This window comes from Anabrus simplex, chromosome 7, assembly GCF_040414725.1.
Source record: "Anabrus simplex isolate iqAnaSimp1 chromosome 7, ASM4041472v1, whole genome shotgun sequence".
Taxonomy (NCBI): domain Eukaryota; kingdom Metazoa; phylum Arthropoda; class Insecta; order Orthoptera; family Tettigoniidae; genus Anabrus; species Anabrus simplex.
This window is the reverse complement of record NC_090271.1, coordinates 175,048,535-175,070,671: the sequence shown is the minus strand read 5'-3', so window position 1 is coordinate 175,070,671 and position 22,137 is coordinate 175,048,535. Positions and strand designations below refer to the sequence as shown.

At 37.6% G+C, this 22,137-nt stretch overlaps 1 protein-coding gene across 2 annotated transcripts in view; it reads left to right on the top strand.

Moving 5' to 3' along the window:
• The window catches only part of l(2)34Fd (lethal (2) 34Fd), a 169,564-nt gene that overhangs the window by 26,358 nt on the left and 121,069 nt on the right, over positions 1-22,137 (top strand). For both annotated transcript variants that reach the window (XM_067151474.2, XM_067151473.2), the window contains exons 3-4: positions 7,792-8,006; positions 21,640-21,776. In XM_067151474.2, the coding sequence (XP_067007575.2) occupies positions 7,792-8,006; positions 21,640-21,776 (352 nt within the window). The remainder of the gene's footprint in view (positions 1-7,791; positions 8,007-21,639; positions 21,777-22,137) is intronic.

The window sequence follows — 22,137 nt, the reverse complement described above, 5'->3', positions numbered from 1 at the left end:
TATAAACATTTTGCATGAAACACAAGCATAAAACAAACCCTGACTTATTACAATGAGCGAAATATAAGTAGCACAGTTCCTCGCTACTGAGCACACCGCTCACCAAATACACACTGCCGTGCCTAATAATGAATTGCGGGTGTTTGTTTTCAAAGATAATGAAAATGACTGACACATCCCTTTCATAATAATCTGGTACAAAGGTACAGGGACTTTCAAAGGTGGAGGTCTTGTAACATTCCAACAAGAAGCAATGTACTACGAAGGTGAGCGCCGTGCTCACCATGCGAGTAACTGCGGGTTAACATGATGGCTTAGGAGTTGGAAGGAAGCGGCCCTGTAACTTAATTAAGGCCACGGCCGCTTCCTTCCAACTCCTAGGCCTTTCCTATCCCATCGTCGCCATAAGACCTATCTGTGTCGGTGCGACGTAAAGCCCCTAGCAAAAAAAAAAAAAAAAAAAAACCATGATGGCTTACTATACTATAGGTTGAGCTTACTACTAACTTAACATAACAACACTGCCATATACAAATGTACATGTATTTTAAATATTTAAAAATTTCGCACTATGACTTAAAGTAGATTGAGCAGTCCAATTACTATCATCTTAGCACTGTAAATACAGCAGGTTCATGTACAAATTCACACGTATTCACATACCTTAAATAATTCAGGCGCCTTAATCCTACAATTTACAGTGGATTGAGCTTTGCATTAAAATATGACACCATCACATAGAAATTTACACACAATTTACAGAATGCTGGAGTCTATTCTTGAAGCACCTTACATGTTTGGGAAAAGGCTCTAAGAGAGCTCCAGGTAATGCATTTCAATCATCAATTCCCCAATTTACAAACGAATATTTACCATAATTAGTTTTCTGCAATCTACCGTTTACTTTATGCGGATGACCTGTCCTGCTTATGTAAAAAGTCTTTTCTAGTCTACTGTTCAACTCTCCCCAAGCTGGCTTATTCATGTAGGTATTATACATGGCACATAGCCCTGTTCATTTTCTTCTAGTCCCCAGTGTCTCCCAACCAAGTTTTTGTATCCTACTTGTCACACTACTTTGAGAATTGAAATTGTTAACCACGAATCTTGCAGCCTTTCCCTGTACCATCTCAAATTCCTTAATGAGTCCTGTTTGTTAGGGATCCCATACTGCTGCTCCATATTCCAGGACTGGTCTAATGAGTGATAAATAGCCCTGCACCTCCTCTTGGGAACGGCTGCCCTTTAGCACCCTCATCACGAAGTGTAAGGACTTGTACGCTTTAGTTAATTACATTTTCTACATTGGTGTCCCATTGTAGATCTTGTTTTACGTGGATTCGTAGGTACTTGCATCAGTTACTCTCTACCAGAGCGTCCAATCCAAGACAGTATTGAAAGTCCCTTTTTCTATGTCTCTGTCCCATTCTTATGGGACTGCATTTTTGAGAATTTATTTTCAGTTTGTTATCGAGTGCCCACTTATGGAGTATATTTATATCAGCTTGTAATAACCTATTATTCTGTATTTTTCTGTGTATTATGCCGTCATCTGCAAACAATCTGCATTCTCTTAGAATTTTGTTCGGCAGATCGTTAATAAATGCCGTAAATAGGAGTGGCCCTCTAACACTACCTTGTACTACTCTCTACGTTATAGAAACTTCATCGGAGTATTTACTCACCTCATTTACCCTCTGCGTGCAGTCTGTCAAAAATTCCTGGATCCACAGAACCACCCTTTTATCAATGTTCATTTCCACCAATTTTTGGATCCGAATTTCATGTGATACTACATCAAATGCTTTAGAAAAATCAATTACAATAGCATCAACTTGCACACCTTTGTCTAATAACTCGCTGATATCTTGAAAGAGTGACAACATCTGCCTCTCGCAGGAGAAACCTTTTCTAAAACCACGTTGCCGACCATTGATCCACAAACTTTTCTCCCATTGTTCCCATAGATATTCTGAAATGAGGTGTTCCATTTGTTTGCATACAATGGATGTAAGGTTAATAGGTCTATAGTTGGCCATTAGCAGCCTGTTGCCCCCTTTAAAAATGGGACTACAGTTGCTTTCTTCTAGTCATCTGGAATTGCATATTGTTGAGAGACACAGTCAATAGTATCACCAAATAGCGTAGAATAGCTCTAATTCCCAGTTTCAGAACCTCCCCAGCAATATTATCAAGCCCTACGACTCATTTTTCCAGAAGTTCTTAATTCTTTTCTGGAATTTTCTACAGGTAATTCGGAAGAGGAAACAATTAGGGTAACTTGTAACAATTAGGGTTATCGATAATGCCCATCGCCAGGCTATTCTGCTCATTAAATACGTTCCCATACAGTGATTTAATTCATTAGCTATTAGTAGAATTGTTAGTAAGTACCTCACCTTCTCACATTTTCTTATTTCATTAACACGATAATTATATATTTTAATTCAGCCTTCCCTGAAAAAGTTGTAACTATTAAGGCCAACAGCTCTAAACCAAGAAATAGAGTTAAAAACTGGTTTACGCCTAGTTTGGGTAAAATGCGTAGCATTATGTTAGCTTATTATAATAAGTATAAACTAAATAATAATTTAGAGGATAAAGACATATTCAAAAACTACAGGAAATTATATAAAAAACATATACATAAGGCTAAACTTGCAGCAAATGACAGGTATATCCAGAGTGCGAACAATAAATGCAAAGCTGCAGGGTCTGTCATAAGAAGTACTAGTCATACTTTAAATAACAAAGATGTGATTCCTCTAGTACCTGATCAGTGTAATAGGTATTTTATCAATGCATATGAAAGCACATGTGATCAGGATAATAGCATTTTATCAGATGGGGATGCAAGTAAAAATAATTTCTTAGACTGGTTACATAACTTTGATCTTCCCTCAAATGTATTGAATGATTTTAGGTGGGTGGAAGTAAATCTGCAAACAGTCAGAAGTATTGTCACAAATTTGAATTCATCTAGTACCCAAGACATTTATGGTCTCTCCAACAATACAATCAAAGCTGTTATTGACATGATATTAATGCCATTGACATTTTTAATAAATTTCATGCTTAGACAATGTGTTTTTCCTGAGTGTTTAAAGATGTCTAAAGTGATACCTATCTTTAAAAAGGGGGATAGAATGTGCCCATCACATTACTGCCCTATAACAATAGTACCCATTCTGAGCAAAATTATTGAATCCTGTATATTTATACAACTCGACGAGTACTTTTTCAAAAATAATTTGCTTTACAACAAACAGTTTGGATTTAGAAAGGGTCATTCAACGATAAAAGCAGTTAAATGTGTCATCAAAGACATATTAAATCATTTTGAGAATAAAACAGTTACAGGTGCTACATTAATTGACGTGACAAAAGCTTTTGATTGTGTCTCGCATGAAATCTTAATTCAAAAGCTTGGTTATTGTGGAGTAAGGGGTCATGAACTGAAATTAATTGCATCCTATCTTCATCAAAGAAAACAGATGGTGGTAATAAATGATAAAAAATCTGGTATGGAAACGGTTAAAGCAGGTGTCCCACAAGGGTCTGTTTTGGGACCTTTCCTGTTTTTGGTCTATATCAATGACCTAGCATGTAATGTTCCCTGCACATCAGTTCTATATGCTGATGATACAACTTTCCTAAGCAGTAATATTGATATCACAACACTACAAAACCAAGTCAACACATCTGTTAAAATTGCTGAAAACTGGTTTCATCACAATAAATTAACTATTAATGTCATTAAAACAGAAAATATCCTATTTACCTTGGATCACACTGTAAATAATGGCTGCCGTAATTCTGTTAAATTATTAGGCCTACATGTAGGTACAAGACGTACCTGGGAAATACATACATCAGAACCCCGTAAGAGATTAGCCAGGGTGTGGTATCTGTTGCGGAAACTGAAAACCTGCATCAGTCGGGATATGCTACTTGCATCCTATCATGCTTTCTTTCACCCTCAAACACTGCATGGGATCAGGTTATGGGGCAATTGTCCTACATCAAATAATGTATTTATAAGGCAGAAAAAGGCAGTCCATCTAATTGCTGGATTAGAATTTAGAGACTCCTGTAAAACTTCCTTTGTGAGCCTAAACATTATGACAGTTCCCTGTTTATATATTCTTACAAATATTGTGCATGTGAAAGAGAATCTTTCCGAATTTAAAGAAAGATCTACAGTTCACATGCACGACACAAGATACAAGCATGATCTGGATACTCCTTACACCGAGCTCGATAGCTGCAGTCGCTTAATTGCGGCCAGTATCCAGTATTCGGGAGATAGTAGGTTCGAACCCCACTGTCGGCAGCCCTGAAAATGGTTTTCCGTGGTTTCCCATTTTCACACCAGGCAAATGCTGGGGATGTACCTTAATTAAGGCCACGGCCACTTCCTTCCCACTCCTAGCCCTTCCCTGTCCCATCGTTGCCATAAGACCTATCTGTGTTGGTGCGACGTAAAGCAACTAGCAAAAAAAAAAAAAAAAAGATACTCCTTACTCCAGGCTTAGTAAAAGCACAAACAGCCACTGTTATCAACATCTTAAGATGTACAATAAGCTTCCTCTACCTATTCAAACATTAGACAATGGTGCATTTAACAGGGTACTGTCACAACTTTTAAGGAATAAGGCATTTTATAGTGTAGAAGAGTATCTAGAATGTGGTATTTCAAAAACTGACCTAATATAGGTAGCTAAAATAATTTTTTTAATGATTCGGGCATTATGACTGAGATATTCTATATAGATTATTTTTATTAATACTGACAATACCTAGTGTACATTTTCTGTACTTGATGGTGGAAGAATAAAATATCTAATATCTAATATCTGACACATCATGGCAGGCTCCTTTCCATTTATTAACCCACGAACCTCCTACGCCGGCGTAGCAGGGGGAAAGGTGATACTCTCACGTGGTGTGTCCCAGGTGGTGGATAGGGGGTCCTAACCGGCTTGCCGGCGGACTTGAGGGAAATAAATTACCTCTCGCGGACCAAACACACAACCTCCTGTGGGTGGAGGATGCAGATGAAGAATACACGCACAGTATCCCCTGCCTGTCGTAAGGGGCGACCAAAGGATGATTGTATTAGAACCATGAAACTACATGTGTTTAGTACCACCACGGGGGGAACACCATGGGTTGCTTTTACTTGCACGTAGTATCACTGTGTTAGGTACCAAATAGGTTTGTGATTAGTAGCACGCTGGAGCACCGTGCTGGCAGCCCCCCCCCCCACTTAGAGTGCATTGTCGACTTTTACAGTACCTGTGATCAGTACCACTATATGAGTGACACCATGGTTCTGGCTTGCCTATGATTAGTACCCACCAAGCTCGATACAGTCGCTTAAGTGCGGCCAGAATCCATTATTCGGGAGATTGTGGGTTCGAACCCCACTGTCGGCAGCCCTGAAGATGGTTTTCCGTGGTTTCGCATTTTCACACCAGGCGAATGCTGGGGCTGCACCTTAATTAAGGCCATGGCTGCTTCCTTCCCATTCCTAGCCCCTTCCTGACCCATCGTCGCTATAAGACCTATCTGTGTCGGTGCAACGTAAAGCAACTTGTAAAAAAAAAAAAAAAAAAAAAAAAAAAAAAAAGTACCCACAATATGAGGAACACCACGGGATAGCGGGATAGTACGAGTCCCTGTGGTTAGTACACTTATGTGATGAACACCATAGGTTTGCGTTGCCTGTAAATGGCGCCGCATTGTGTGAAACACCATTGGTCTGTATTACATGTGCAAATTTCATTACCTGTGGGTAGTATCATGATGTGTGGAATACTGTGAGTCTACGCTACTTTTGATTAGTGCCGCACCATGACAAATACCATGGTTCTACTTTCCTAGCGACAAGTACCATTATGAGGGGCCTATGACTTGGATTTTGGACCCATTTAGACTGCAAGCATCATCGATTCAGTATTGTGCTTCAGAAGCAGTGCCTTGGTCAGTAATACTATTGTTTTATGTCAGTTTCTGTGAATGTAAGGCCCTGCGGGTCGGATCCACTGATTGTTTTAAATTCATATCCATCCATTCATGTTCGTCCTCACGTTTTGAATTCTGGTCAGTGGAGGGTTTTGGACTTTTAATTTGTCATTACATTTCGTCTCATTTTGTACCATTAGGTTCCGATGACCTAGATGTTAGGCCCCTTTAAACAACAAGGGTAGAAATATAGTAACGGGGCCTCAAGGATTATTTCATAAAGTGTTACTTTAAATGCTGCTATTCTCACCTTAAAATGATCGTGGAAGACAGATGTGCTCAATACGCTTGCCATGGACCAACCCACCCGCCCCTAGAAATACATTTACTTTTATAACCAAAAATACTGTTTTAGATGCTGTATTCCATTGCTTATAACAGTGATTGGTTCACGTATGGAAGAGGATGACGTCATTGACACCTAGGATGAGGCTGAGATTTTGTTACCAACCATTGCAGAAGAAAAAATGTATGAAGCGGCCAGGGAAGTTTAAAAGGCCGCGGCGCATACTGTCCGCCCGGCAAGAAAAAGGTAGTTTAGTAGTTCTAACCTCTCTTTGCACATCCAGGCCAATCTCTGTCATGAGAACAGTGACCCCTTCGTTGCCACACTCCCTTTGAGAGGCTCTTTTCTATTGCCGCGGTGAATACTGTCCGTACGGCAAGAAAAAAGTATAGCCCTATCAAAAGCAACAACCAACAGTTGGCAGCATTGTCATTCCTCTCAGCGCTCCCTCTCAGCTCTACTAGTGCGACAGTCAACACGCGTGCACCACCTAGTGGCTCGTGTTACTAAACCTTGCCACAACAAGCATCATCATCATCATCATCACCACCTTTTCTTAACATACTTATAGAGATTTTTCCACCCATTATCCCTTTTTCTCTTTTCAGAAGAGAGTTCTTTGGACAGCTTGTGAAACCTTTTCATATGTTCCGAACTAAATTGCCTTTTGTTTTATGCTTTCCTTTTAAGGCTCCTAATTTTCCTATTGTAGTATTCTGGATCTGGTTTCCATTTTAGTAATTTAAGGGGCACAAACTGCTCAATAGCCTTATTAATAATATTAACAAAATTATTCCACATTAAGCTTTACTATACTGGTATATTGAAAGATAGGAACACAAAATGCAATAAACATAATGACAAACCACGTCAAATCGAAAGATAACATCATTGAGAAAACACATAACAGGAAAAAAGCAATGACAGGTCAATATGGGAAGAGGGAGAAGGAGGGCACTCGTTGATACATTTGGTGATTTAAGGTTTGAATTGCAAATAGAATGCACATAATTGAACTACCGAGCTCGATAGCTGCAGTCGCTTAAGTGCGGCCAGTATCCAGTACTCGGGAGATAGTGGGTTCAAACCCTGCTGTCGGCAGCCCTGAAGATGGTTTTCCATTTTCACACCAGGCAAATGCTGGGGCTGTACCTTAATTAAGGCCACGGCTGCTTCCTTCCCACTCCTAGCCCTTTCCTGTCCCATCGTCGCAATAAGACCTATCTGTGTCGTGCGACGTAAAGCAACTTGCAAAAAAAGAAAAAAAATTGAATGGCTTTGTATATTCATCATTTGTATACAAGGTAGAACAATAATACTGATATGCTTTACAATAGATTTTAAGTCAAGAACTTGTGAATATCTACTTGAAACTCTAGAAAATATTTGCAATTTATGCTGTGCTTTGAAGGTACCATACTGAAATAACGCTTGCTGTCAGTAATTGTAGTTCACTGTTCTTGTTGTGCCCTTTACAGATATTCGAAGACGCATTGAGCTCATACAAGATTTTGAGATGCCTGGACTAAGTTCAACAGTCAGAGTGTCTCCTGATGGAAATTTTATATTAGCTACTGGAATATATAAGCCTCGTGTTCGTTGTTATGATGTTAACAACCTATCCTTAAAATTTGAGAGGTGTTTTGATTCTGAAGTAGTCACATTCGAAATACTTTCTGATGATTATAGCAAGGTAAGTCAGTTCATGTAATTTTATAGAGAGCAGCTATTTACTTGGTGTGATGTGGCACACACATTGAAAATTACCATTACATCAACATTTTTTAAAAACTTGTATCAGTAGAAGATAGAAAAGGAGTCGCACCCCAAATCGACTTGTACGGGGCTTGCATCCATATCAGTCATCAAGCTGAGGTCCGGCTCCGTGGCTAAATGGTTAGCGTGCTAGCCTTTGTTCATAGGGGTCCCAGGTTCAATTCCCAGCAGGGTCGGGAATTTTACATCATTGGTTGATTTTGCTAGCACGGGAGCTTGTATGTGTCATTTTCACGCGGGCGTTGTCCATGGGCGTCAAATCAAAAGACCTGCCTCTGGTGAGCCTAACTTGTCCTCAGGCACTCTCAGCACTAAAAGCCATATGCCATTCAATTCCATCAAGCTGGGACCGGAGATAGCATGTTTTTGACTTTGATAGGAGCACAGTCTTTCTGTAGTGAAAGTAACAAATCACTGTCCACTTGCATGTACTATTCACACGCAACCATTTTTAATAAATGTTGAAGCCAAATCAAGGGTCAAATGGATTGTCCACACTGGAATTGCCTTTTTTTTCAATTAGTTATTTTTTTAATTTGTGTGCATTTCAATTAATTTGTTCATACTTTAGTTATTATGTTGCTCTGATGAATAAAAGTGGAGCAGTGTAATTTTTTATGTACAGCGAGCCAATTCAGGGACTCGCTTATACTTCAGCAACTGATGATTTTATCTTGACCTGTTAACAGCTTACACTCTATATATTCTTTGAAAATCAGAAATAATTCTCAGTTATTTGTTTTTATAGTTTATTATGGCAAGGAATGGCTATTGTAGATAGATAGATAGGTAGATGCATGTCTTTGTTGTTGTAATTAAGACCATTAGGCCTTCTCTTACAATAAACCAATTTAGACCTATACTTTAGAATCATTATTAATGTTATCGTAATTAATACTAAATTAAGCAAAATTACCCTAACACAACCAAAATGTTTTATAACTGAAATAAAATTCCACCCCTGTGAGACATGCACGATTGTTAAATGAATAATAATAATAGCTATTATTATTATTATTTTTTTTATTATTTACAAATATAGGCGTACATAAACATAACATACACGTTAGCCGGGCTGAGTGGCTCAGACGGTTGAGGCGCTGTCCTTCTGACTCGAACTTCGCATGTTTGATTCTGGCTCAGTCCGGTGGTATATGAAGGTGCTCAAATACGACAGCCTTGTGTCAATAGATTTACTGGCATGTAAAAGAACTCCTGCGCGACAAAATTCTGGCACCTCGACATCTCCGAAAACTGTTAAGGTAGTTAGTGGGATGTAAATCAGTTAACATTATTATTACATACACGTTACATTGCACAAAATACACGGCACTTTACACATATAATTCGTTTGCCATAGGGATGTGGCGACCCCATCACCCAGTGGGCAACCACTGCAGTCAGCCTCCAGAGTATTGGCGGGTAAACCATAGATCTAACTGACATGAGGAAATGCTTGTCAGGCACTAACCATCTAGTCCAAAAACCAAACACTTATTCGAAGATCCCACGGTAGGCCTAGCAAGCCAGTAGTTAGCGTCTTTATCGCTTTCAAACGTAAAAAGAGCCTCGGATCAAAGTTATTACCAAATGTGATATAATCTTTGAGCAGATCTATCAGGCATGATGGCCAACATGATTCCGATGATAAACGGATTTGCAAGAAGGGAAAAGTATGAATTGGGACCATCCTCTATTGACCTTAACTGGTAAGACAGAAGAACTCATATATATGATGAAAAGAAGAAAGATATCTATATTGGGTCTGAGCGTAATGAAATGGAGAAAGACGGGTAACAAGATTCTCAGAAGTGGCTACAGATTGTATTGGTGTGGACTGGAAACGGAGGCCAAAAATCTTGTGGGATTTTTACTGACAAAAGGTATCGATGCCGTGTCGGTAGTTTCCTACAAGAACGAGAGGATCATAAAATTATCAATACAATTATGTGATTGTACAAGAGTACGCCCCACAGACTGGATGCAGTGCTGACGATAAAGAAAAGTTTTTTCAGGACTTAGATGATGTGATCAATGAAGAAAATGTTAACATTTTTGGAGATCTAAATGCACAAGTTGGAGCAAACAAGCAAGGCTGTGAGGATATTCTTGGACAACACGGGTTTGGAAACGTAAATACAGAAAGCGAACAACTGATTTACCTTTATAGAAGAAATGGCATGATCATAAAGAACACCTTCTTCAAAAAACGGAAGAGCCATTTATTTATTTATTTATTTATTTATTTATTTATTTATTTATTTATTTATTTATTTATTTATTTATTTATTTATTTATTTATTTATTTATTTATTTATTTATTTATTTATTTATTTATTTATTTATTATTTATTTATTTATTTATTTATTTATTTATTTATTTATTTATTTATTTATTTATTTATTTATTTATTTATTTATTTATTTATTTATTTATTTATTTATTTATTTATTTATTTATTTATTTATTTATTTATTTATTTATTTATTTATTTATTTATTTATTTATTTATTTATTTATTTATTTATTTATTTATTTATTTATTTATTTAATTTGGCAACACATTGGAATATACGAGAATATGTAAATCATATACTAAAATAACAGAGTTTAGGAATACAATATATGCACTTATATAGTGAGAGTCAATTTGTCTATCCATTTAACAGCATCTGGGGTCACCGATAGAAAGTCCTTCAGATCTCCTGAGTATGACGTAATGCTACACTGCTGCACAATGTGTTGGATGGTCTGGGGAGTCGCTCCACAAACACAAGATGGATCAGAAATTTTGTTCCATTTGTAGAGGAAGTCATTACTTACTCTATGGTTTGTACGAATCATGTTGGCAGTTTTCCACGTACGTCAAAGCAGATCAAAACCAGCCATAAAATAACAAGGTATAGCTGGGATTACAAACATAAAACTTTGATTGATTATGTCATCACAAACAAAGGTGGGGGAAAGGGTTGACTGATGTCAAGGTCATTCCCAGCAAAAGTATGGATAGCGACCCTAGATTGCTGATCATGGACTTCAACCATATGACAAATTTAACTCAGAAGAAAACAAAGAAGAAACTAAAAATAAAGACATGGAAATTAAAAAAAGCCCAGTTCCAGGAAGAATATTAGAATAGACTATGTCAAAACCTTCCACGGGGAGAAACAACAACAGTAGGGGAAGATTGGAAAAATTTTAAAGATAAATTTGTGGGAGAAGCTAAAGAACTCCGTGGGATAACAGGATCGACCAGGAAAATCTTACACGTTGGTGGAATGATACAGTCGAAACAGCCATTAAAGCGAGAAACCACGCAAAAAGGATGCTATATAAACAAAAACTATTCAAGAACAAATAAGCCAAGAAACTTTATAAAACAAGAAACTCGTAGTTAAGAGGCTAGTAAAAGAAGAGAAAAGAAGGAAAAAGCATGGAATGAGTTTGTGCATAAATTGGAATTAGACAGCAGAGGAAGTTATTGTACAGGGTAGTCCAGAACAGAACATGTGAGCAAGAGGATATAAAGGCAATAGAAGGGGACAACGGAACCTTAGTGCGAGAAGAAGATGAAATCAGGTGTAAAATTAAGATATTTTTTATAATCTCTTAAACGGAGTAGCAAGCACTATATCAGACGGTGAGGAGGCCTGTAGTAGCAGTGAGGAAAGTAGAAGCATAAAAACACCAATTACATGCCTGGAGATAGAAGAATCCCTGAAAAGTATGAGGAAAGGAAAAGCAGTTGGAGTGATGAGCTAAGTGCAGATATCTTGCAAGCAGCGGTCCAGTGGTTGTATAGACTCCTTGCAGATGATGTGGTGATCTGGGTTGAAACTGAAAATGATGTGGAGGAAAAGCTGCAGAAATGGAGTCAAGAGTTTAAGAGATATGATTTAAATATCAATAAGGCTAAGATGGTGGTGATAAAGTTACAGAGGGGAGATGATCAACCACAAATCAGAGTAAATGACACCAAACTGGACAATGTTCCAGCGTTTAAGTACATGGGTAGTATAGTATTGAAAGCTAAGATGACATTATATAAATCATATTATACACCCATCCTCACGTATAGCTTGGAAACTACCACGTTAATGAGACAAGACAACTCAAAACTCCAAGCTATAGAAATGAAGTTCCTATGCACCATAGTGCGGTCAGTATCCAGTAATTGGAGATAGTGGATTCGAACCCCACTGTCGGCAGCCCTGAAGATGGTTTTCCGTAGTTTCCCATTTTCACACCAGGCAAATGCTGGGGCTGTACCTTAATTAAGGCCACGGCCGCTTCCTTCCCATTCCTAGGCCTTTCTCATCCGAACGTCGCCATAAGACCTATCTGTGTCGGTGCGACGTAAAACAACTAGCAAAAAAAAAAAAAACTATGCACCATGATACAGAAGACCAGGAAGAACAAGTTCAGGAATTAAAAAGTCCAAGAGGACGTGGGAATAGGAAACTCCCTACTACAGAGGATCCAGAAAGTGAGTGCAAGAAGAGAATTTGAAAGAGAAGTAAAAGGAAAAAGACCAGTGGGCAGACCCAGAGGAAAATGGACCAATCTGGTGAAGAAAGATGTCGAGAAGAGAGAACAAGATTGGGAAAAGATCACGAGAGAACAGAGGTTCATGGACAGACAGAGATGGAATGCGCTCTTACACTACACCCCGGCAATTGGAGATGGTCAACAATGATAATGATGATGAATTTGTTTGGTCAAATAGCAGCCGTCCAATAATCAGTAACGGCAGTTCCCTCTTTGGCTGCTTGAACGAGGTCTTGAAGTGTACATTGGACAGGGAATAGTTTACATTTATACATGTATGGGGTAGTTTGTTTTTCCTTGGAATCACAAAATATAATAGCTAGTAATAATATTGTAATAACATCATTAAAAGACAAGAATAGTTCGCTCGCATCCTACTAATACTTCTTAACGCTCTTTCAATTGACATTGTGTTTGATATTCCTCTGACATTGCCTGATAAATGGTTACATTCTCACATGGCAGATACAGAAAATGAGCTGTTATGTGTGGCAGTTTGATGTTTGAGCCTTTGTATTTCTGTGATGAACATTCGAAAAGTAATGGAAACATGAAGAGAGGTAAGATGAGGGAAGATTTAAATTGCATGCATTCACACATGCATTTTTAACACTGCAGCAGCCTCAGGGACAATTTTGGTCTAACATAATTGAAAGCAGTATCACAATAATCAAAATGTGGCATTGCAAGAGCTCCAGTTAATTTCTTTTTCTTTTAAGTTTTATTGGAAAGATATGTTTATATTTATTTAAAGATTGTAGAAGTTAAAACTTTTGGCAGATATGTATGACATGTGCAGACCAAGTCATATGTATGTCCATGCTAACGCTGAGATTCTTCACTTGTGATTCAAAAGGAAAACTAGGTATATGAACATTAATTGCTCGGAAGAAAAACCACTTCTAGGGAAAAAGACACAAGGCAGAAAGATGGCAGGAACATATCCAACAGTTTTATCAAGGTAAAGACATGGATGATATCGTTCTGGAACAGACTGTTGATGCTGAGAAACGGGAGACCCAATTTTGAGGTCAGAATTCGACAGAGCTTTGAGAGACCTAAATTCGAACAAGACACCTGGAATTGTTGACATACCCTCAGCATTTCTGACAGCTTTAGGAGAAACCAGCATGGCAAGGTTGTTCCATTTAGTGTGTAAGATGTATGATGCAGGAGAAGTGACATCCGATTTTCGGCAGAATGTTGTGATACATATTCCCAAGAAAGCCAGTACTGACAAGTGTGAAGACTACCGCACCAATAGTTTAGTATCTCACGCCTGCAAAATTTTAACACGTGTTATGTACATAAGAATGGAAAGACAAGTTGAAACCGAATTGGGAGAAGATCAGTTTGTCTTCAGAAGAAATAGGAACACACGAAGCAATTCTAACTTTATGTCTGATCTTAGAGGACCAAATTAAGAAGGGCATTTGTAGATCTAGAGAAAAGCATCTGATATTGTTAATAGGACCAAGTTATTTGAGATTCTGAAGGTGATCAGGATCAGATACCAAGAAAGAAGAATTATCTACAATCTGTACAAGAATCAGGCTGCAGTGATAAGAATCAAGACTTTCAGAAGAAGCAACAACCCAGAAAGGAGTGAGGCAAGGCTGCTCTTTGTCCCCCTTCTTTTCTCTGGTTGTCTAGAACAGGCAGTAAAGGAAATCAAAAAGGTATTTGGGAAGGAAATCACAATCCAAGAAAAGGAATTCAAAACCCTGAGATTTGCCGATGATATTGTTATTTTGTATGAGACCACAGAAAATCTGGAGAAATTGCTGAATGGTGTGGACAGAGTCTTAGAAAGGAGTACAAGATGAAAATACATAAGTCCAAAACAATTGTAATGGAGTGTAGTCGAACGAAATCAGGTGATGCAGGAAACATTAGATTAGGAAATTACATCTTAAAGGAAGTAGATGAATATTGTTACTTCGGTAGTAAAATAACTAACGATGGCAGGAGTAAGGAGGATATAAAATGTAGGCTAACACAAGCAAGGAAGGCCTTTCTTAAGGAAAGAAATTTGCTCACTTTGAACATTGATATAGGAATTAGAAAGATGTTTTTGAAGACGTTCATAAGGAGCGTGTCGTATGGAATGGAAACATGGATGATAACTAGCTCAGTAAGAAAGATATTAGAAGCTTTTGAAATATGGTATTACAGAAGAGTTCTGAAAGTGAGATGAATATATCAAATCATGAATGAAGAGAAATTGAATCGAATAGGTTAGACGAGATCTGTTTTGCTAAATTTGATGAGAAGAAGAGATAAAATGATAGGAGCATTTTAAGATACCCAGGACTTGTTCAATTAGTTTTGAAGAAAATGTAGGTGGTAAGAACGGTAGGGGTAGACCAAGGTATTGAACCCTATAACGCCATAAAGGATACCTACCTTCCTTACCTATTAGCAGTCGGCATGAGATCTGTCTCTTGGGTCATTTACGGGTTCTTCGTCACTTGCTTAGGTATTATGCAGGTTTCAGTTAAATTTAATCTATCTACAAAATTAGAAATCAAATCTATAAAAATCGTGCTTTATTCAAGAAATAATTTGAATGTGAACTTTAAACAAGACATAACTCGAACTCTTACTTGTTTGATCAACACAATCAACACTGATAATTACAATGCAGAAGAGAGATGTACTGGTTTTAGAAGTTTTAACTCAACTGCCTGATGGGCATCCTTACTAGAAACCACTGTCACAAGTTAAGAGTGAAGAAAAGAAAGTCTGGAAATCCTTAAGTTTGGTTTCCATGTGAGGCTACGTGTACCATCATAATGATTCATGATGATCCAGCCCTCGTAACACAAACTCTGGACTCTTGGTATAATTAAGGCAGTCCAATCAGTATGTGCCACACAGTGGTTGTACGGCATGGACCCTTAATCGAATCGATGTGACCTGCGACTATATCTTGGACTGATGTCTTAACTTTACAATTTACGTTAAAGTCGACAGCAACAACAACATTGCTCACAATCTTTGTGGCAGTAAAGTCCTTTACATTCGGACATGCCCTCTTAATCGTTAGAGACCGATGTCCTTCGATGTTAGGCCCCTTAAAACAACAAGCATCATCATCATCATCATCATCATCATCACCTTAATCGTTACATTAACAGTTGAATTTTCCCAGCAAAATAAACTAAAATTTCCAGAATACATTTTTAAGTTGATCACTTGGTTTAAGTTATTTCTCAAATACGGTTTCCACTGAGTTTAATAATTTATTAAATTTAAATGATTTTTATAAATCCTAATTAACAACAAATTCTATCTCCACGGACGAATGGTTTCTTTAACAATTCCCTACTCAATTTTATTTATGTAATTTTATAATAACATTTATCATCACTTCGTGGTGGCTGCAAAAGTACATTTTATTTCCAGTGTTATTTATTTCATGACATCACACCACAAGTTTAATTTAACACTAGCAAATTCTCACTTACTTGGATAATCCTCATTATTAAGTACTGAAATCTGCACAAGTAAACTCAACATAAAATAAGCCAACACTATGTTACATCCCAACATTACATTTAAAATAAGGCTGTGTGCATCCCTCAAAAATAAAATCAGTAACTATAACCAGTACTCTATTTTGGACATCCCTGGAAATGGTTAAATCTGCTCATTACTGACTCATTTCCGTCGCTTCAAATATACGTCCAAATCTTGGTTAAACAAGTTAATATTAAAGATTGCAATCTAATAACATACACATTACTCAATGATAAGAATTTCAATTAGTTTCTTTCAAAATTACGAGCTCCATTCTAAAGAATACAATCTGATTTTCAACACGTTGACTATGAAAAGGATTTCAAATTACTGTTATCTTCCAAGCAGCGGTCTACCTGATCAGCTGTCTAGCGGAGCAAGCCATCCTCCTGTCTTCATTTTGATAGGAAACATACGTTCTATTCACGTTTTAACTGGTCTTAAAAGAAATCTACGATCTCGCTGATAAAATTACAAATACGATATTCCTGGCCCAAACAGATTATACGCAGAGATTTACTTTAAGATGTCATTCAATATTCATACATATCACGAACCTACACGTTTACATAGAATCCATCCCAATTTCCATCTCAAAACATTAGACAAATAAATCCCTCGGGTTTACACAGAATCTCCCGACATTATTTACAGGCTACCAACCACCTAATTCACAAAATCCTACCTCAACTCACATTTAGCAAGACTTGACTACTTGCTTACACACGACAAAAATCTCGACGACATTAAAATGGAAAATAACTCTTAGGATCCACAACGTTGCACACACAAATACTCTGACAATGAAACATTTCCACATGATGTGACATCGTATTTCTGAACTTTATTTCACAAAAATGACTGACAAAATTTACTGTTCATTTTCATCGTCAGTTATACACAGTTTAAAACGGACATAGAAATAGCAATCCCTTCATAACAGATATTTATCGATCTCGCCTCGTGACTTTCCTTAATAAAAATTTTACATTGCTCCACACGACTTCATGCCTTCATTCGACTGAAAATGAGTAACCATGGATTTCTTATGCAACTTTATTCGTAATTTCAAACAGAAAAATTTCACATCATATTGAAGATCTTAACTTGACACCACAAATACAGAAAAATAAACGCACAGAAATGACAATCTACTTCAGACATTATATCGTTTCATAACCATCAATTGACTATTTTACAACACTTCACATGGTACTTCACAAAAATTCCTAATTTTATCCAAGCGTTAAAAAAACCAAATATCCTTTCGTCATATTTCTGAGATTTCACAAAAATAAATGGATGACCAAACTGCAACACAAATATACATACAAAATAAATGGTGACACCATGAAACAAATAAACAGGTGGTCACGGTGATCATTCACCTATCGTGGACGTATGCCACCTTCCATCATGTGAGTTCACCAGTAACTCTCCGGAATTTATTTAGCCATTTTAACACTTTTGGCTTCACAGGTAATTTCATTAATCTTGATTCACCTGAAATAAAGGCACATTAAAAATAAAATCTTTCACTCAATATTTTTGCAGACTGCACATGACTGTTGTAATATCAATCGCACACGCAATACTTTCAACACAATATTATTAAATTTCACTTATAAGACTGTGGCCTACAATGACTGTCCTTTTACATGTTTATTAAATACACGTTACAAGAAAAAATTTATCTCCACTTGGAGACGATACTCCAGCCACATCGGCCAGAATCTAAGTTGCTGGGCTGAGTGGCTCAGACTGTTGAGGCGCTAGCCTTCTGAACCCAAAGTGGCAGGTTTGAATCTGGCTCAGTCCGGTGGTATTTGAAGGTGCTCAAATACGTCAGCTTCATTTCGGTAGATTTACTGGCACATTAAAGAACTCCTACAGGACTAAATTCCGGCCCTCGGTGTCTCCGAAAACCGTAAAAAGTAGTTAGTGAGACGTAAAGCAAATAACATTATAAAATCTAAGTTCACAGTTGGACTTAGTCTAATAATCGTCGATAAATTGTACAATAGTACGAGGTTCCTCCTCTAGCTCAAATGACACAATGCGGGGGATTTCAAGATAGCGCTCCCATTTTTATAGATTTTACCCCCTCTCTTGGGCATTTTTCCTTGCCGCCAAGAATATTTACATTTATTTTCCGACCTTGTGGAAATGTGTTCAAGGCAGGTTTTATAGTAACCCAGTACTTGCTAATCTAATAGTAACATTGTTTATGAACATTTACGATTATCTTGTAACAAATTGACTGGTTAAATTACCTCTTTTGATAGGCACTATATTTTGATGACGTGACGTAGGTTGAACAGACGCGCGTCTTTCGCCAATTTCCCTCTGAAACAGCTTAGCAATCTAAAATCTGTATTACGAAAGACCAATTGTCTCACATATAATTACAGGACATTTATAATATTAGTTATGCTGCTAATTCTTTTTAAACAATATATGTATCAAACCAACACTTTTGTTGTACCATTGTTCCATTTACACGTGAGAGTGACGTCATTTTTCTTAGCGTGAGAAAGAGAGCCATTTTCCCCCAGGCCACGTGTCGTTCAGGTGAGCTGCTCATTGCGATTAATATGGATCCTCATCTGGTAACTTTAGGACTCTAATTTCTTATGACATAAAGGGCATGGTTTCAGTATGAATATGACAAGCAGATGTGGGATATAGAAGTTATAGAAATGATAAGATTAGCAGAGGATAGGGTGGCATGGAGAGCTGCTTCAAACCAGTCTGTGGACTGATGACTCAAACAACACCACATGATCCAGTAGTGTCTCCATAAACCAGCATCTTCCGTAATTTCAGATTTTATATGTGTATGGATTGTATTCTTATTTTTCCAAAAGTTATATACAACACATGCTTTTAAACCATTGCTGTCTAACATCGTCTTGGAGACGTGGTCAGCCGTTGAGACCGAAGAGCCAGACCACGTCTCAGAGATGTGCTGAACTTTGTCACGTGTTGGTATCAATAGTTTGACATGACACAAATGTATGGCAGTGTTATGCTGTTCTATATTCTTTCTTTAAGTCTTTGGAAAGAGGCAATATCGATTCTGTTGTTTATGTTACCTAAATCCTTGAAATGGGCCGATGACCTTCGATGTTAGGCCCCTTAAAACAACAAGCATCAAGCAGCAAATCCTTGAAAATTAGGTGGAGTGTTTTCCGCTACTGTATTTCGTTGTCAGTATGGCTGCATGCAGATGTAAACATTTGAGTGAGTTAGATATCGGAACTTATTTGCACAAAAGTGGTGATGGTGAAGTCTAATGTGTATCAGAAGGTGATGATGAAGAGTTTATTAATTATGAAAGCAATGAATCTTCGTCAGAAAGTGACACTAATTCAGATAAAGACTTAGGTAACACAAAGCCATCCACATCAAAGCGGCCTAATATTCGTGCTGGATCACAGTCAACTGAAAGCGATTGGAAGTGGGAAGATGATGATAACCCACCAGGTATATGTAAATTTATTACCGTGTCATCTCTATCTGCAGTAGTTTCTCATAGTCTCGGTGATAAACCCTCTGCATTAGAGGCTTTCTCGTGTGTTCTGACTGACGATCTGGACAATGTTAACCACAGAAACAAACAGATATGCAAACCAGTATTTACCCAATCCAAATTATAAACAAAAACTTTATGAAGATAAAAGGTTTGACACAAATAATGATAAAATTAAGGCTTACTTGCACTATGCATTATAATGGCTCATGTAAAAAGCCCTCATTGAGAATGAACTGGTCAAAGAGGGGTATTGTTGAAACTCCACTGTTCAGTAAGACAATGCTGTTTGTACACTTCTTTCTTATTTCAAGGTTTCTGCATTTTCGTGATAACGAAACTGCAAATGCCAGTGATAAGCTAAGAAAATGTAAGAAATGTCATGGACTATCTAAACAAATTTCGGTCCATTTATATGCCACAGCAGGATGTAGCTATTGAGTCACTGATGAAATTCAGAGGACGTTTATCTTACGTGCAGTTCAGTGCTTCCAAGCGTGCTACGTTTGGAGTAAAATTTTACAAACTTTACAAATCCAATTCAGGCTACTGTGTAAAATTTAAAATTTACACTGTTAAAGATTTACTTATGGGAAGGGTACTGAGTGCAAGTGAAAGTGTAGTGCTAGAACTGGTAGAACCTATCTTGTACAAGGGATATAATCTTTATTTAGGTAACTGGTATTCATCACCTAAATTAGTTGTGAAACTTCGTAACTGAAACACGAATGCTACAGAAACTGTACGAAGAAACAAAGATGATGCCCAGGGATTTAGTGAAGAAGCAATTGAAGAAAGTCAAGGTAGACCAAAGGTCAAGTCACGATCTAGTGGCTATAAAATTGCATGACCGCAAGGATGTTTACATGCTGTCTTCAAAGCACAGAGATGTGGAAATGGTGGCCACTGGGGCTAAGAAGAGAAAGAGAGGGAGCAGAAAGGGTTAGGTAGCAGACGGTGAAGTAGAGTGTGTCAAGAAACCCTCAATGGTCTTGGTCTACAACAGGGGAATGGGAGGAGTGGACAGATATGATCAAGTGCTCGCCTCTTTTCCTATTATGAGAAAATTCATGAAGCTTACAGGAAGATCTTCTCTTATATGATGGAAATTGCTTTGTTGAACTCATGTAGTATACTTTCTAAAGATGTTCAGGAAAGAACACAGAAGTTCACAACATCTCACATTGACCTGGCAAAATAGATTCTTGAATCTGCAACATTGCTGAATTACGCCGGAATAGGATGGGTTTCAAGCAGAGATTGCCGAACTACATTGCAAGCAAAGACATGGGCACATTTCCCTAGGCGAATTCCTGCTACTGCAAAGAAACTTCATCCCCCCCAGGCTTGCAAAGTGTGCACTTCACATGCAAAATACAGTGAAACAACTTGGGAATGTGAGAAATGTGAGGTACCTTTACATCTTCTTCTTGCACCCCAGTGACCCAAGCCCCTTATAATTTACACCTTTGATAAGTGGAGCCATTTGTTTATATCCAGGCTCATGTAGAAGACTTAGCAGAATTTATTGTGAGGTTGGTAGATGCTGCTTAGGTGCTCTCAGAATGATAATTATTGTGCATGGGGGAGATTAGACTTGTTGATGGTAGAGATGGTAAATGTGTGCTGTGCCCATACAAACCAGTCGGACAGTTGCAGCATTTACAGAAAAAGTATCCTGGCGAAAGGAAGATTGATGATGTAAGAATATTCTTAGACAATTATCTAATAAGGGTTGTACTAGAAATTTAGACTAGAGCAATATTTTTCTATTGTGTGTATGGGTCTACCATCCACTCTTCCTTGGTAGATTCTTGCTATTCATTTGTTTTCATAGTTTTTTGTTGTTGTATTGCTTTCCTGCCTGAGTGTTTACTAATAACATTTCTGTGTACTGTATATGTATTATAATTTAAAACTAACAGTATTGTATCTTTATTCTTTTAGTTGGTATTTTTACAATGTGACCGATATATAGAATTTCATGCTGCTCATGGACGCTACTACAGGCTGCGTATTCCGAGATTTGGACGTGACATGAAATACCACTACCCATCTTGTGATTTGTTCATAGTTGGAGCAGGGTGAGTTATTTTAGAGTGGTACTATATTCCACGATGTAAACAACTCTGGATATATTTTATAAATATGGTACATGTTGATAGTTTATTATAACTTATTAGATCTATCAAGAGCACCTCACTTCATTGGTTTCCCATCTTAAGCCACATCCTTCCACCTCATCTCTGCAGATGCAATTCTCTGTTTCAAGAGTTCATGAGATAATTTATAACCTACGCATTCCTGTACATGAGAATGTTACTGGCATACATTTTGGCTGATTACATTGAAGACAGCCTCCACTTCAATTGGCTGTGTACTTTATAGTCATTAATGTGTAATTGAACAACCAGTGATTCCATAACTGGATAACATTCTCACCTG